Below are 17,189 nucleotides of genomic sequence, written 5' to 3' on the forward strand. Positions count from 1 at the left end.
CATAAAGGTTTATAAAGTTATATTAAGGTCAATAATGGATCTCTCATGGCCCTTAAAGTTCAATGAAGGTCCATAGAGGACTTAAAAAGGTCCTTGATGTCAACAAAGGGCTCGAGTAGAAAAGACCATAAAGGCACATTATGGTTCATATAAGGGTCCATAAAGGTATATTAAGGTCCACAAAAGATCTATAAATGGTGCATAAAGCTCTATGAAAGTTACAGGAAGCTCCAGAAAGCTATCAAGGTTCATGTACATCTATATCCGGTCCATAAAGTGCTGTAAAGGTCTAGAAAAAGGTCCATAAATATATATTATGGTCCATGATGGGTCTCTAAAGGTTTATAAAGCTGCATAAAAGGTCCATGGTGGGCTAAAAAAGCTCCATAAAGCTCTAGAAGGCTCCATGAAGGTCTAAAAAGAACCAAGAAAGCTCCATACACATATATAATGCATAAATGTATATTAATGTCCACAATGGACCCTATGGATGGTCCATAAAGTGCTCTTAAAGTTTCAAGGTCGAGAAAAAGGACCAAGAAGGTCCAGAAAAAGGTCCATGAAGGTATATTATGGTCCATAACGGGTCTACACAGGTCCATGAAAGTCTATAAAAGGTTCACGAAGCTCCATGAAAACCCACGAAAGTCCAGCGGTTGCGAGTTCCAAAACGTTTATTACAACAAAGAAAATGGAAACAAGATGGAGGCAAAATGGCCCGCTTCTTTTAACTGTTCATAACAGGTGATCACGTGACCATCGATCAAACAATAAGATGTCGCACACATCAGTCTTGTTGCTTCAGGCAGCGCACGCAATGGAACGTGTGTGTGTGTGTGCGCGCGCGCGCACACATTAGGCAGCGCTGGACACGGCGAGCTTCTTCAGGTGGTCCATGAAGACCTGCAGGCTGACGTCGTCCGTCAGGATGGGCGCCCCCGACTCCTGCCGGCAAAATGAACGTCCAGCAATACGTCAATCCCAAATCAATCCGTGATCAAATGTGGTCGTGTTGACGGCTCACCTGCCCCCAGGCGTACATGTTGTTGTGCGTCTGGGAGGGGTTGACTTTGGAGAGCAGGAAGCGAGCCTGACAATCACAATCATCATCATCATCATCATCATCTTCAACCTTCAAATAAAAAAGTCTTACAAATACAGTGCTACCTTGACCAACCAGCAGTTGCCTCCAATTACAAGTTACGCTGTTGGAAATGTAATAGTAATGTAACTATTTCAACTACTTTCTCAAAGTAATGAAACCCTTGGATGTTTTCTCAAAAAAAAAAACATAAAACCATAGATTGTTATTTTGAAATTTTTTCTTCACACAAATAATATATTGATAACATAACATGATGAAAATTAAATATGTAATAAAAAAATGTAGACTATTGCTTCATATGAAAAACCAGGTATGTGAATGTTCCATAAAAAAGTCCAAAAATCTCTTCGTCTATTTTCTTTTGTATTCCAAAATGTAACGATACATTTTGAGTCAAACCTTTTCAACATTTCAGCCCAACTAATAGATTGGAGTGTGGAGGCCATATTTGGAAAAATATGTCACGTTTGTGACTACGGCAGAACGACACGACCAGAGAGAGCCAATCACAAGCGTCGGATTTACAAGGAGGAAGTGATATGAAAAAAATTGTAGACGTGGACATTTCCCATATCAACTTGAATTTAACAACATATTTTGTCCCAGTAATGTAACGGATTAGAATTATGTGAATTTTTGTAATTCAATGATGTATTTCACTAGTCCCCGACACCGCTTACGAGTGTTACCATTTTGCGCAAGCGTCAAGCGTGTGCGATAGCGCCCCCACCTGGCTGCCGCCGTGCTCGGTGTCGATGTATCTGGGCATGGGGAAGCGCGAGTGCAGCAGCTCCTGGGCGTCGTCCACCGGAGCCTGAAGAAGGTGCCGGAAGTTCTCGTACTCCGCCATCTCCTGGTAGCCCGCCTTCCTCCACTGGGCCACCGTCTGACGTGCGCACCCACGGTCGCCCTCAGAAACATACTGCGTGTGTGCGTGCGTGTGTGTGTGCGTGTGCGTGTGCGTGTGCGTACCTCTCCGTGGTAGATGAGGATCTGGAAGAAAGTGTCCATGAGCAGGATACGATCTGGAAGAATGCTGCTGCTGTCCAACAACACCGGCTGCATCCCAAAATAAAATCCATAACTCATCAATTACTTGTCAATCGTTTGGCAACTGCTTCAATAACCTGTTCAACACTTGTCAGTTACAGCAGAATCTTGCTTCACAAACAATTTTGTTTAAGAACGAATGAAACTCTACAGTGTAAATAAATAATCGTGTTACTGAATCGTGATTTCAGTGTCAATCAAAAAAGTATGTGGGGTCAAATAGCCAATGCCACTTAGCATAAATACGTTGAAAGATTTCCAGCTAATCCATATGAACGGTATCGGCAGTGATCGGCAATCGATGATTGCTATCACAATCGGCAGCATGAAACCCTGATCGGAGCCCACCTACTTTGTATACCTTTATGGACCTTTTTTCAAATGATCTTTTCATAATGGTCATTCCCTCTCCTTAAATAATAGGATCAGCGATCGGAGCCCATTGCCGTCCCGGTCCGTACGAGACTGACCTCTGGCGGTCCCTGGAAGGAGTATGAGTAGAGGACGGGCTGGATCATGATGAGCGCCTGCGTCAGCTCGTGCCGGTTGAACTGGTGTCGGTAGTACGAGCTCTCATCCGGACTGTTGTTGAACACCTGCAGGAAGGGCGAGCGCCTCAGGTGGAACATGAACTGAAACGCAGAACAGGTGGTGTCAGGACTCAGGCGGTCCAGAAGGGGGCGCCGTGACACGTCTCACCTGAGGATACAGCGAGAACGTCTCAGAAAACCTGAAGGAGTTGGGATCGTCTTTGTGGTAATCGCCAAACTTCTGACACTGAAGGGAGAGCATTGGACAGTCACTCACCCTTTCCTTCAACTTTTAACAAGTAATGCAGAAAAAAGATTTCCAGTGAGCAGGTAGAACACGTACGTACGTGTGTGTACGTGTGTGTGTGTGTGTGTGGGTTCATTCAAATGGCTGAAATGTCATTTGTGGGTAAAAAAAAAAAAACAAGCTCTTTGTCGTCACTGCCAGTTGAAATTTAAACTTAAACAATCCACAATTGACACAAGTTTGCTAGCTTAATGCTAACACACGAACACCACCATAGCCAAGCTAACAGAACTAGCATCAATGTTGCGGCAGTTGCTACCCTTCGTGCAATGAATATTTGAATGCAAACAGTGCAGCAACACATGTAGGCGGGAAATATAACGATACTCACTTGCACATATTCTTCATCCTCTGCTAAAAACAACTAATATGACTGCAACTTACTCTCTTTGTTGTGAAACTCTTCTACACGTTTTCTGCATATTCGTATTTTACTGGCCACTGGTGGCCAAGGCGCACACACCAGCAAGAGAAGCACAATGCACATTCTATTATCATGATGCACCGACTGTATTTCTTCACATTCTATTTACTTCTGTTATTTTCGTATGCTTTAATAATGTACAATACTGTAGAGGGCCAATTTTCTTATTAAAAACATTTAAAAAATTGTGTTGAGTGTTTTTGGATGAAACTAATGGCGTTTCCATTCATTCCAATGAGAACAGTCAAGGCACCACTGTATTTGAATTTTTTTGCGGTGCTGTTTTTCCAAGGCACGGACGCGTCGGGGCCGGAAAGCAAAGCGACCGATCGTCACGGAGCGCTCACCAGTCTGATGAGCTGCCGGTCCAACCACCTGAGGACGTCCGGCCCCTCCTCCGTCTCGGCGCGGTACACCGCCAGCCTGGCCATCAAGACGGCCGCCGCCTCTTGATCGAAGGAGGCGGCGATGCTCTGGATCTGCGTCTGCGCGTCCGCCCAGCTGCGACACGAGCGTGGTGGTGACACTTGATTTGAAAGCGCTACAAGTGGCGTGAAAAAGGATTCTGCTCCTTTCGTTACTTCTTTTGTTCTTCTTTTTTCTGATTTGGTCATTTCCAACGTTAGCTCTTTAAATATAGCAATAATATATTATATCACAGCATATATACTGTTTCCATGAAATTTTATATATTTTACTATATTTATTATATAACGTGCCTCTGGTGTCGTTCTGTGACTCCCTCGGTCATTATGAAAATGTAGCAGAATAATGACATTTTGAGGTGAAGCATTTGTACAATGATAAATAAGTCTTAAAATAGGTTTCCTTCATTTGATTTCATTGGCTAATTGACAACTGTAACTGTACTGAATCAGCCAATCACTTATTTTCGATAGCTTAGCAATTAGCATAGCGTCCCCGCCTTTCTCTTCGCCCTCCCTTTGAGATAACGATACTTGTCGCAAGCGTCGCTGATTCGTCACTTTTAAGGTGGCTTTACAAATTGTGCATTGAGCAAAGAAAAATATAAATGATTGGCTATTTTATACTAATGACAAGAAGTGAAAAGTTTGAAAAGTAGCAAGGAACAAACAAGCTACGGGAAAACCAAACAATAATAAAAAAAATCATCATTTAGAAGATGCATTTTATATTACTTGCTTTGTCTTGGAGAGATATGAAAACTGGCTTGATGATCTGTAACATTTAAAGGTCCCGTACTTTGGCTATTTCAACCTCAATCTCTAACATGGACTTTAGTATAAAAGTGTCAATTTCATTTCCAAAAACACCTTGGTTTTGTCACGTGTGTGTTCAGAAAAGGATGCTTTGTCCATATTTGGCTAAGACTGCCCCCTTTCCTCTGATCGGTGAGAGCACACGTGTTCGTTGTGTCGACAGCGCTGGCTCGGGCGCGGAGAGGTAGGCGGAGATCTTGGCGAGTGACGTCGATAAGCTTGAGCAATTCCAACGAGCTGATTTCAGGCCTCTCGGCAGAAAAACGTCAGGAACTCGTGAACCATTTCAATTCATATTGCACATGTTTAGTGAGGCACTAGAGAGACAATATTACATCTCTTACACTACAAAAATTGGTTTGGCAAAATACGGGACCTTTAAGTGTGATGATTGTAACTGGGAACTTCCTGTGCAGTGTGTGCGTGTGTGTGTGTGTGTGCAGCGCGCGTCTTACTTCCTGGCGATGGTGGTCACTCGTATGCGTCTCTGTCCTGATGCGTGCTGGTACTGCGTGACGAACTGCAGAGCTCCACGGCCGCCTTGAGGGATAGGAGCGTTGTGCTGACAACACACGCAACACCAACAATGATTTTATTTTTTTTTGACAGCGCGTATGAAAAGTTGTTCAAATGCCAGATATTTGTGATATCAAAAATGAGACCAAGATAAATCCACCATGCTTTTTCCCACCATTTATGGGACCTGTACAAGTCAATTGAAAAAAAAAAAATCATCTTTTAGAAACAGAACTACAATAAACAAGTGAGATAAAGTGCTTGCACAAGTGTGCACACCCTTTTGGAACTGGAGATGTGGGCGCCTTCAGATGAAACGATCACATTCAAACGGATGTCAAATGTGAGTCACCCAACGGCTCCCACCGTTTGAAGTGCCTCCGATTAACCCATCCAAAATGTTCAGCTGTTCTGGTAGGCTTTTTAAACCCGCTATACGTGTCGTGCGTCTGTTGACAGCAGGAAGTTGTTGCCGGCGTGTACCTGATTGACCACCTCAAAGTAGAGCGCCAGTGTGGTGCTGGGGTCCAACGCGCACATCTTCCACTGACACGTTCCGCCGCTGCCGATCTCCTGCGGCAAAGTCAACAAACATTAGAACATCGACATCAGCTAACGTGCCAACGTCAAAAAACTTCAAACTATATAAATACACACACATATTATATATAAGAATTTTCTATTTTAATTGAGTTATTCATTTGACTTATAGAAAAAATAAAAGACAATGACATTATTTAAAATTATAATGATTATTTTTGCAGTTTTTCCTTCCTGGGATTTGCTTAAACTTAGATCCAGTTGCACAAAAATAATAGAAATATTGTATTTTTTTTTTACAGATAATGTGAAACTAAATACTTCCTTTTAAGTGTCACTGGACCTTTTGTTAAACCGCGCACGTCAACATGATCCTTAATAAATGAACATATAAAAAGTTCAACAATTTAATATCATAAAAGGAGCAGTGAAACCGCACCTAGTCAACGTCTCTCAGACGCTTTTGTCCAGGTGAGGCAGCCTGGAAGCACCGAGCTCGGGTCAAAAGCTTCCATCGTGTGGCTAAATGGCTGCTTTGGCAACAGACCAACGCGCACTATCAGGTTGGAAAGGTGAAAAGGATTGCGCTCATGTTGTCTGTTGCTCCGTGGGATTTCTTTGAAAAATAATCGCACGAATGGTAGCTGAATAAAGCAAACAGGTGGCTAAGTTGGTAACATGGAGAAACGATTTTTGAAAACCTTTTTTTCTTTTTATTGAACGATTATACAAACATTTCCACACAAGACTGGTTGCTATAAATAAACAAAAAAATAAAACAAAATGTAAACAAAACAAAAACATTAGTAGACAGCAGCAGTAGATACCAATGTACCTGTAAATTTACCAGTACCTCCCCCTTAACCAGAGTACAGATTTGACTTTGAGAAGAATAATGAAATAGGAAGCTATTCATTTAAAATGTACTCAAGGTATTCAAAAATAACATCAAAGTTTTGTTTATACCGGATTGATATCTTTTTATATTCTTTTTGAAGAGAACAAGGGAGCTGCTGTACATGTTTTCAGTTCAGTATCAGTCACTCGTCAAGATAACTCTTCTAACAGAGACACGTCTGTATTACTTTTCGATTTTTAAATCCCCCCCCCATTCCCCTCAGATTGTAACATCTTCTGAGTACTGTGGCAAAGTAAATTGTTGTGCATTTCGTACTTTACCTGGGCTCTTTTGAATTCAACCAACGCGTACATTTTGAGTGTATTTAAGTTAATGTGTTGGTTGGTTCTATATGGCCTGCTTGACTAATAATTATGATTGCCTTTTTTGTAGCGTAAAGATTGGGTGAGTGTTGGACATTCTGACAAATATGTTCAAATTCATTGATAAAATAACAAGAAACAAGATCAACGTACATTTTCGGATACGCAGGGTCCTTTGGCGTTGAGGGACACGCAAGGTCCGATGGCACCGGACACTTTCACCTCCCTGGAAGTCTGAAAGAAAAAACACAGGCACGACATCATTTGCCTTCGTGTCAGCGTTGGAAGCTCCTCGCTCCTCTCGATGCTTCGACCGCGATCATATTAAAGGGGAACTAAGCCCTGGATGTCAAAACTTCCTGTTGTACTTCTTTACCTGATGCTGTTGACTTAAATCTATGAAGCATTTTTACACCATTACGTGGACAAAAGTTGCGAGAATGTGACGTAACATCGCCCCTCCTTCTGGCAAAAGGGAGGAAGTGACGTTACAGTTAATGTAGCTACGAGCCAGCTAGCTGCGTGCCTTACATTTGAGCTAGCCCAGTTTGTTAAAAATGGATCGGTAGGAACTGCAACTGTGTCAGGCTGTCAGCATCAACGATAAGTGTGCAGATCCCATTTGCGTATTAAACCCCCGGCTGTCGCTAGCCTACCGGGCGCTCGGGCTGCTAGCTGCTGACGCCGGCAAGCTAGCGCCGTATTCTACCATTTAATCAATGACAGCGTAATAAATTAGCGATTTTTTTTATTGCGTCTTAAATTACCGATTGATAATGATTTGGGGATGGTGTTGTGTTGATGTCGGTGGCAACAGTATACGATGGCAATATAAACTGCGGACAGGACAGCATCTAGCCGAGGAGCCGAGGTCCAGCCGGCCGCGGCGGCGACTGCTGGTGCCGGAATCCAACGCGCCGCAGGGGCGAACTTCAAAATAAAAGCCTGACACGGCATTAATGTCCAAAGTATTAGTGGTGGGGCTTTTATTTTGAAGAGCGTTGGCGAAGTACTAAAAATGAGTTTAATTCTTATTCCGCAAGCACATCATTAATCACAATACCGTGTTTAGAGTGGTGGGGGCACAGACAACATATTCTTGCCCAAAATGTTTTTGCATTTCTTTCCCCTTTAAGGAGCACCTCAATTGTCCTAAATGGGGATCACGCGGCGAGGTTCCACGAAGGAGCTAAAATGGAGGAAGTCTTGTCGCGCCTCGCCACTAGCGTACCTTGACTTCTAGCATGGCGGCGAAGGCCATCTTGAAGGAGCCTTGAACGTCTTTGGAGAAAACTCTCTGGAAGGTTTGCTGGAACAACGACGTGTTGAACGAGTCAGCCATCACCATGTAGCCGCTACACACACGCACATACCAATCAGTGTTGGAGAGGAACTAATTACATGGCACGAGATTACCTAATTTAATTATAAAATGTGTCATTATATTACTGTTGCTTCTGGAAATTTGCATGATTCCAGTTTTAGTTACGGTTGGAAAAATAGGCGCAAAAGCTCAGATTTTTTGTTTTCCATATCACTTCCTCCTTTCTAAAGCTTAGGCTTGTGATTGGCTCTCTCTGGCCATGTGCCATTCTGGCTTAGTCTCAACAAGACATTTTTCCAAATATGACCACAAAGCGCCACCTTGTGGTGCAAGCTATTAGTTTATTTGAAATTTTGAAAAGGTTCGACTTATAGTTACACTTTTGAACATAAAGAACTTTTAAAAAGTTTCATCTTTATCATTTTGGACTTATCTGGGTTGTCATCTGAAGCAATATTGTCTCAATAAATCAGGTGTCAAACTCATTTCTGTCGCAAGTCACATCGTAGTTTCCCTCAGTGGGCCTTTCTGACTGTGAACCCATAAACGTATCATCGCCTCATATTCTTACATATACACAACAAATGGCAGTCAATGTGTTTTAATGGATAACTAGCTTTGAAATCGGAAGATAGTAAAAAAAAAAAGGTTCAATTTATTTTAAAAGAGGGACTGGTAAAAATTCAAACTGAATGAAACCCAAGGTGAGGACAAGCCAGTCTGCCAAATTTGTTTTCGTCCCGACAGTAAACACACACACTCCTGAGGCGTTTTTGGACGACAAAATAAACACAAACGGTGTTGGCCCACAGAAAGTGTACTTCGCTACATTGCAAAATTGGAATCGCCTGTGAGGAAACCCATCACAAATGGCAATCCCACAAGTTCGCCGCAGACTGAAAGATGCCATATTAAAGGAAATCAACCATTTTAGGTTTGAGGGATCGTTTTCATCAGAGACAGGGTCTATTTTGTTGTTTTTGGTTGTGATTTTTATTCATGTGCAATTTTTGCTAGCAAAGACAGTCTTTGTTTGTTTTTCTTATTCATTTAGGATATTTTAAAGTTTTTCACATTCAAATTACAATGGTAAAAAAAAATACTGACGTGGAGTAAAGGTTCATTGCATTTGACAGGGTTCACTTGCAAAATTATGATGTAATTTGTGTGTGTGTGTTGTTGTTGTTTTTTACCCCGTGTTGTTGGCACAACACTTCATCTCCAGAAGTCCGGTCTGGTCTAGCGCACAGGCGTAGATGTCCATCACATGACCGCTAGCGGATGCCCTGCTAGCCAGCGACTCGTAATGCTAACACACACGCACGCACGCACACACGCGTCATCCATGATGTGGACGATGCTAATCTAACTCGCCTGCGGTCTCACCTTGGCGGCCTTCTTCATGAACTTGGCGTTGTCTTTTTCAATGTCGTGCCAAGACCTGATGGGGGTCTTGAGCTCGTCCCCCACCACCATGCCGGGACCCTGCGTGGCCGGACCCCCGATGAAGGTCATGATGCGTGCGCCCGTGTTGGGGAAGGTGCACTGGCACGACAAGGGCAAACATTTTTTTTTAAAAGTCAAACATATGCATAATGTTAACAAGAGTCAACTACAGTACATAGCGACCAACTACGTCTAAAGGAAGGTCCTCAAATCACTTCATAGTTCCTTGCCACCAAGATGCCACCAGATTGCGGCAATGCGCTACTTTTGTCGAAATGAAGTTCCTAAACTCACGCCAACATGGTTCCTTGCTACTAGATGGCAGCAAAAGCATTCCTTTATTCAAAATGAAGCTCCACAACTCACCAACATATTTCCTTGCCACCAAGATGCCACAAGATAGTGGCAAAACACTACTTTTGTCTAAATCAGATGTTCTTAGCCTTGTTAGAGATACTGAACACTGGAAGTTTCATACACGCATTCATGGAACCCTTCATTTGATTTGAAATGAAGCTCCTAAACTCACTCTAATATAGTTCTTGACCACCAAGATGTCACCAGATGGCGGCAAAGCACGACTACTCTTACTGTCAAAAAAACAGCAAACAACAGAGATTTTGGCAACTATCAGGACAAGTTCCGCCCAGGAAACCTGCAGGTCACGCACATGCGGGAAACACAATGTCAACAAATGACATTTCATCAGACAAGTCAACACACCTCATCCACACAGTCAACATCAACGAACGTCAATAAAATGGCGTCATGGAAAGCTTACATCCCATCAACAACGGGGGAAAGCGGCCAATGAGAGCTCGCTTTGAAGATGAAAGGAAGTGAGAGGGAGCGGCGCTCACCTCCAGCAGGCCGACAGCGATGGACATGGCCACGCCCAGGGAGCGCAGGGGCCTCTTGCCCTGGACCACAGGCCAGGAGTCGCGCTGCAGCTCCCCCAGCAGGTCAGTCAAGTTCATGTCCACCTTCTGGACAGGCTGCAGGAACCTGCAAGGTCAACAGGGACCGTTAGGACAACCGGGACGGTCTCGTTCTCACATGGTGCTGGCGTAAAGGTCCGGCAGAAGGCACCTGTTGCACTGCGGCTGTTGGGGGGCTTGCGGTCCTCGTCCCTGGGAGGAGGCCACAGGTTTGGCCAGACCCAGCATCTCCTGCAAGTTACCCACAATGCACAGTACGTTACCACACGTGGCATGTAGCATTAGCCATGTCAGAGGACCTGTGAGGTGAGGAACTCAACACTGCTAGTAGACGACAGGTGGAGTGTGAAACTCTTTAGCTTCCACTGATTAGCAGCATTTGAGTACCATTAATGGTGAGCATCTTCTGGTGGGCATCACATAGCTGGTATTATTGTTTAGGATTACTGTAGGTGGCATCTGATTAGCATCAATGATGAGTATCATATAGTTAGCACCCATGTTAAGCACTAATGTTAGTAGCATCTGCTTAACATCAATGAGTAGCATCATTTGATCGGTACCAAGTTACCGTCCTCGATTAAGCATACTCCGGTTAGAATCATGATCTCATGAGCATCAATGATTAGAATAAGACAGTTAGCATCAACGACTAGGAACATCTAGTTAGCGTCAATAATTTCGATCATCCGGTTACCATCAATGATTTGCATCCGCATTTCTGATTGTCATCGAGGATTAGCATCATCTGGTCAGCAGAAATGATTAGCATCAATGATTTTGATCATCTGGTTAGCATACGTGATTAGCATTGTCTAGTTAGCATCAATGATTAGCACCACTTAGTTGTCATCTCAACCCAACTCAACTTTATCTATAAAGCACTTTAAACACAATCACAGCTGAAAACAAAGTGCTGTACACGGATAAGTATCCAACTTTATGAAATTAAAACAATTTAAAATGAACAAAAACTGAAACAAACATAAAAACTATAAAAGCACTAAAACAGATGCTGAGTCTTATGCCAGGTTGAAAGCAAGAGAATAAAAACGAGTTTTAAAAATAGACTTAGTGGCTTGTCTGATGTGTCATTGAATCACGTGGGACCAGCGACGGAGAAGGTCCTCTCCCTTCGGAGCGTCAGAGCTCAGCTGCATCTCGGTACCTCAACTATTATTCTCATCAAGGATTAGCAGGATTAGCATCATCATCTTGTCCTTTTGGCTTCGGCTTGCCACTTATCGTCAATGACTAGCAACATCTGATTGGTATCTTCAATGATTACTATCGAGGGTTTGCATCATCAAGCTAGCACAAACAATAATTAGCATTATATAGTTAGCATCAACCAGTTCGTGTCATTTATTGAGTACCATCCAATTAGAATCATCTGTTTATATCAATGATTAGCATAAGAAGGCTAGTACCAAATGAATACCAACATCTGGTTAAGTCAGTGATTAGCATCACCCCGCTAGCCGCGGCGCTTCTTCTGGCGCGCACGTACCTGCAGCTGCTTGGCGCTGAGGTCTTTGGTCCCTTTGAAGACGTAACTCTTGGAGATCCCCTCGCAGCCGAGCTCGTGCACGTGGACGATGCGGCCGAAGGTGATCAGACCCACCAGGGCCGTCGGGGGCAGCAAAGACAAGGACATCTGCAAAGACTCCTTCAGGGCCTTCAGGTCCTCCTCCTCCATGCACGTGTCCACCACGTACAGGAAGACCAGCGGCATCTGGGGGCCGCGCTGGCCGACACCCACGCCGTGACATAAGACTTGTTACTTTGTGGATTATTTCAAAGCCTTCCCTTTATTTCTCGTGGGCAGCGTAGCGGTTGTCATGAATAAATAAAGTGACAAAAGGGGATAATCTTGCAATAATGCAATAATAATCTTATGGCAGTATGTTGTGTGTGCATGAGGCTGAGCATGCCACGGACCATTTCTTTTACTTGATGCATTATTTCAAGTATTTTCTAGTCTTTTATTTCTATTGTATGCAACGGCAGTTATTATGAGTACCTGGTGAGAGTGACAACTGCCTTAGTTATAGGGCATGGTTATTGGAACTGTAGACTTTTTATTTTCCTATATTGATTATTTCTCGTCATACTGTTTTTTTTACAGTCCCCTCCAAAAGTATTGGAACGATAAGGTCAAGTCCTTTGTTTTGGGTGGCTTCAAACAAAAAGGTGCACACATCTACAACCTCAATTCCAATGAAGTTGGGACGATGTGTTAAACATATACAAACAGAATACAATGATTTGCAAATCATGTTCAACTTATATTTAATTGAACACACTACAAAGACAAGATAATTCATGTTCAAACTGATAAACCTGATTGTTTTTAGCAAATACTCATGAACTTTGAATTTTCTGGCTGCAACACGTTCCCAAAAAGCTGGGACGGGTGGCAAAAAAGTTGAGGAATGCTCATCAAAACACGTGTTTGGAACATCCCACAGGTGAACAGGCTCATTGGGAACAGGTGGGTGCCATGATTGCGTCCCTGAATTGCTCAGTCATTCACAAGCAAAGATGGGGCGAGGTTCGCCTCTTTGCGAACAAGTGCGTGAGAAAATAGTCCAACAATTTAAGGACAATGTTCCTCAACGTACAATTGCAAGGAATTGAGGGATTTCATCATCTACGGTCAAGAATGAGAAAGAATTCCACCTACAAAGCTTCAACAATTCATGTCCTCAGTTCCCAAACGTTTATTGAATGTTGGTAAAAGAAAAGGTGACGCAACACAGTGGTAAACATGAGCCTGTCCCAGCTTTATGGGAACGTGTTGCAGCCGTAAAAGTCCAAGTTAATGATTATTTGCTCAAAACAATCAAGTTGATCAGTTTGAACATGAAATATCTTGTCTTTGTAGTGGATGCAATTAAATATAGGTTGAACATGATTTGTAAATCATCGGAAGAGATGGATGAAGCGGCTGGGGAGAGGGAAGTCTGGGCGTCCCTGCTGAAGCTACTGCCCCCGCGACCCGACCTCGGATAAGCAGTAGAAAATGGATGTATGATTTGTAAATCACTGTATTCTGTTTTTATTTATGTTTAACACAACGTCCCAACTTCATTGGAATTGGGGTTGTAGATGTAAATACCATGAAATAAAAGCTGGAATTCTGAACCTTTTGTCTCGTATTCATCTCTTGATCTGAAACCCAAATGTCTTCAGTATACAACAAAATTTTAGTCTTCAAACTAACGTAAGCGCCGATGACAGGAAAAAAAGCTTAACATTGAGCTAAAACTTCACCGTAGCAATTTTACATCACAATGAATTGGGACAAAATCCACATAAACGTCTCACAGTATCACAAACACTAACCTTGTGCCTCATCGGTGGGTAAGGAAAGGAATCAGCTTTTTATAGAATTTGGTTCCATGCATTTAAACAAAGAAATCACCGGTGCTGCGTGATGTTACTTTTCGTGCCCAAATGCTGAATTCCCGTGTGTACCCTTCAAAATAAAAGGCGTCAAGCTTAAAACAGGAAGTCAAGTTGAAACTTGCACATACAAACCATTTGACGTGATAAAACAGTCCCAGATAACGATTTTAACAATGCTAAATTTCATTTTTAGCTGAAACATTAAGTAATGAGTATTAAGTCAATTGGGTTAGTTCCAGACACATTGCCATTTAGTTAATAGGTTTGATATTGATACTGGTTATAAAGAACCCCGAATCAAATGTTCATTTTAGTCTATGCTGCGGGCTGCTAAGAAAATGGATGTTCATAATTTGGACACCCTTTAATTAAACCATGCAAACTTTTTTGACCCAGCCCCCTAAAAGAATCGGAATCGTGAATCGTTTGGAACCGGAATCGAAATGAGGAACCGGAATCGGGAATGGCTGCAATTCAAATGATGCTCAACCCTAATAAACGTTGAGGTTGTGATGCACCCTAGTGTTTACTTTTACTGAGGTCTTTTCCACATCCAGCCGTGGATGTGCATTACAGTTGTTGGACGTCACATGTACGTGCGTGCCCAAGGGTGGGTGCCGTGGACTTTTTGGGACTATGGATTATTTCTCATCTTCTCTCTTTTTTGAATTTCTATTGTGCAAGTTATGTTGGTGTGAGTTGGCTCTTACAGGGCACCAAAGACTTATTACTATACTTTCTAAGTATTTCGAAGTCCACAGAAGAACTCGTCGGACTGGTGGTTCCGACTACTGTCGCCGAGGGGTCGGTTCTGGTGCGGCTCACCTGGACCACGTACTCGATGGTGGAGAACAGAGGCAGCAGCTCGGCCGGCTGGTTGACTTCTGAGATTCCCGAGTAGGAAGGCGGGAACTGCGAGGAGCAGAGAGACGGGGGAGGGTGAAGCCCATCCCGAGCGGCGGCAGCGTGGCGAGCACGCGTCGGAACCCGAGCGGTACCTGATTCCTCTGGTAGCAGAAGTTACACGCCCACAGCTTGGCCCGGTAGTCCACTTGGCTACAAGACAAGAACATCACGTGACTTGACCGAAAGCCCGGTCGACACGACTTCGCGGGGTTTTTCCTGAGTCGAAAACGTGGAGGTGAGCGTCTTTGCCTAATTTCAGGTTGCAGCCAAAAGCTCAGACGTCATGAAATCTGTTCGTGCTGGATCAGAAACAGTCGGAAACAGTTGAAAGTTGCCCTGAAAACCGAGCACAAGTGGAAGACGTCCCTCTGCTGTTGTGGAAGCTCGAAGATGTGGCGACAAAAATGGCAGAAAAAGCCTACGAAAACACCATTTGGGGGCCATCAGCGGCACCTTAAATAGTGGCAGGTGTTTGCGGACTTAACATGGCTTTGAATGCGATTGGTTCATTCCGAACACAGCCACACCCTCTGATATAAGAGGGGGTGTGCGCAATTTCGTCGCCACGTTATTTCAGTTGTTTATTTCTGGGGGCGTGTGGACTTTTTGTACCAACACTAACTACTTCATATCAAGTACAGTGTGTGTGGGGGTGCTGCGTGTGCGCGTGCGCGTACCAGAGCGGGTTGAGCACGGCGCGGCAGGTGGCCCGGCTGCACAGCACCGGCTCGTACTGGATGGGCGGCAGGTCGAGTCTCTCCTTGAGGGGCGTGAAAAGGGCGGCGACGGGCACCACCATGCGCGTGGCCTCCAGCCGGCTGGACGGCCACACGTTCCAGCTGAAGCGCACGCCGTCGCGCTCCTCGTTCTGGGCGATGTACTCGGGGAAGGTCGCCATGGCAACGCAGCCTTGGGGTCACACTGCGCAGAGGAGACGGGCAGCCCGAATGGCCACTTGATTAGGAACACCTCGGCGGGGCTACAGGCAATGGGGCGGTTTGCGCTATTTGTATTTCATTTGATATTTTCTCTGTGCTGCCACGTTCCCACCACCAGAGCGGGGTCTTTGCGTGTCTCGCCCTCAGCATTTCCTGTTTGTTTTGCTCATTATTGTCATGTTAGTGTGTGACGGACATTTGTGTTGGATATTGGTGAAACTACGGAGCAAATCGCCTCCCGTATTGAACATTGACTGGGCAAATAAGGGGCGGGTGGCAACCATATTGGCAAGACGTGTCATTACTACATTATTGAAATCACGTTCATCTCCAGGCACCTTTCAGAACCGAAACGTCTTTTTAGCTGACACTTTGGAAACGTTCCCCGGCTGACGTGACAGGTGAGTTAGCAGCCGGCATGCTAACGGCTAGCTCACTCGCGTCGCGAGCTGTGAACCAAAAACAGACACACTTGGACAAAAACACACTCACCGCTCGACTGTGTTCGCCGTCGACGCCTGAAGTCCGTTGGCTGCTGTGGGCGTGAAGAAGTTTAGGCTGCGATGGCGTGTGCGTGCTTGACAACGAAGCAAAACAACATGGCGGCGGCGGCGCCACGTCAAGGCACAGATTGCAGCGACAGCAACAGACCGAGAGGGCTCGCTCCAAGCGCTATTCGGGACCCCAACCACCACCGCTTTAATTTAACGTAAAATGATGCCCATAACCGTTTAAAAACGTAATACGCTGTGACACAATATAGGATTTATCGTCAAAATGTCAAATTCGTTGTTATTTTAACTTCACTGTTCTTCGTTCGGAGGTGAGAGTGAGGAATCTTGCCTGTACAGAGATTTTCACCCTAGGGCGTTTTTTCAGGGGTCGGACGTGACGTCACGAAAAAACCGTTCCCCACCGTTTTTAGCCCCCCCCCCCCCACACACACACACACAATTTTTGGGACTTTCTTTTATTTTGCTGTAATATAGTACCGAACCGTATTTAATGTCAATATCTGGTGTTAAAAATAAAACTATCAAACAATATCTGGTGTTAAAAATAAAACTATCAAAAACTTGAGGTATCTTTAACCTTTTTTAATTTTTACCCCTGACCCCTATAGCATGTTTCTATTTTGTCCTTTTCATCTGTTTTGTAACGTTTACCCATTTTATTACATGGACACTGCACTGTTATGTTTGGCAATATCCTATCATCCCAAAGAAATAAAGACAAAAGTCTATGGGATTATTGGAGAGTTATAAATAGTCAATGTTGTTTTAAGTTGACTT

The 17,189-nt window shown here is 43.9% G+C and overlaps 1 protein-coding gene across 2 annotated transcripts; it reads right to left on the reverse strand.

Annotated features, from left to right (window-relative positions):
- Window positions 1-656: 656 nt before the first annotated feature.
- On the reverse strand, window positions 657-16,752 carry LOC133487560 (protein transport protein Sec23A). 2 transcript variants are annotated; one of them, XM_061794318.1, is made up of 20 exons: window positions 16,390-16,749; window positions 15,637-15,880; window positions 15,052-15,109; window positions 14,879-14,965; window positions 12,153-12,389; window positions 10,794-10,873; window positions 10,565-10,709; window positions 9,645-9,803; window positions 9,452-9,567; window positions 8,166-8,289; window positions 7,088-7,168; window positions 5,657-5,746; window positions 5,113-5,219; window positions 3,764-3,917; window positions 2,855-2,932; window positions 2,626-2,787; window positions 2,078-2,164; window positions 1,836-1,991; window positions 1,025-1,090; window positions 657-945 (listed from the first exon to the last, which is right to left on the reverse strand). In XM_061794318.1, exons 2-20 carry the CDS (start codon window positions 15,855-15,857, stop codon window positions 856-858), a joined length of 2,298 nt encoding a protein of 765 aa, XP_061650302.1. In that variant the 5' UTR covers window positions 15,858-15,880; window positions 16,390-16,749; the 3' UTR covers window positions 657-855. The 2 variants fall into 2 exon arrangements, with proteins under 2 accessions (XP_061650302.1, XP_061650301.1); XM_061794317.1 differs by having other exon boundaries at window positions 1,836-2,164; window positions 16,390-16,752.
- Window positions 16,753-17,189: the final 437 nt, after the last annotated feature.

This window comes from Phyllopteryx taeniolatus, chromosome 13 (assembly GCF_024500385.1).
Source record: "Phyllopteryx taeniolatus isolate TA_2022b chromosome 13, UOR_Ptae_1.2, whole genome shotgun sequence".
Lineage (NCBI taxonomy): Eukaryota > Metazoa > Chordata > Actinopteri > Syngnathiformes > Syngnathidae > Phyllopteryx > Phyllopteryx taeniolatus.

What these genes read in the sequence shown, in the direction of transcription:
- LOC133487560 (XM_061794317.1), bottom strand. Translation starts at nt 15,857, where the DNA reads ATGGCGACCTTCCCCGAGTACATCGCCCAGAACGAGGAGCGCGACGGC. An exon ending in TCAGCGCCAAGCAGCTGCAG is followed by an intron (nt 10,874 to 12,152) that starts GTACGTGCGCGC and finishes GGTAACTTGCAG; the next exon opens with GAGATGCTGGGTCTGGCCAA. An exon ending in TCGCTGTCGGCCTGCTGGAG is followed by an intron (nt 9,804 to 10,564) that starts GTGAGCGCCGCT and finishes TTGTCGTGCCAG; the next exon opens with TGCACCTTCCCCAACACGGG.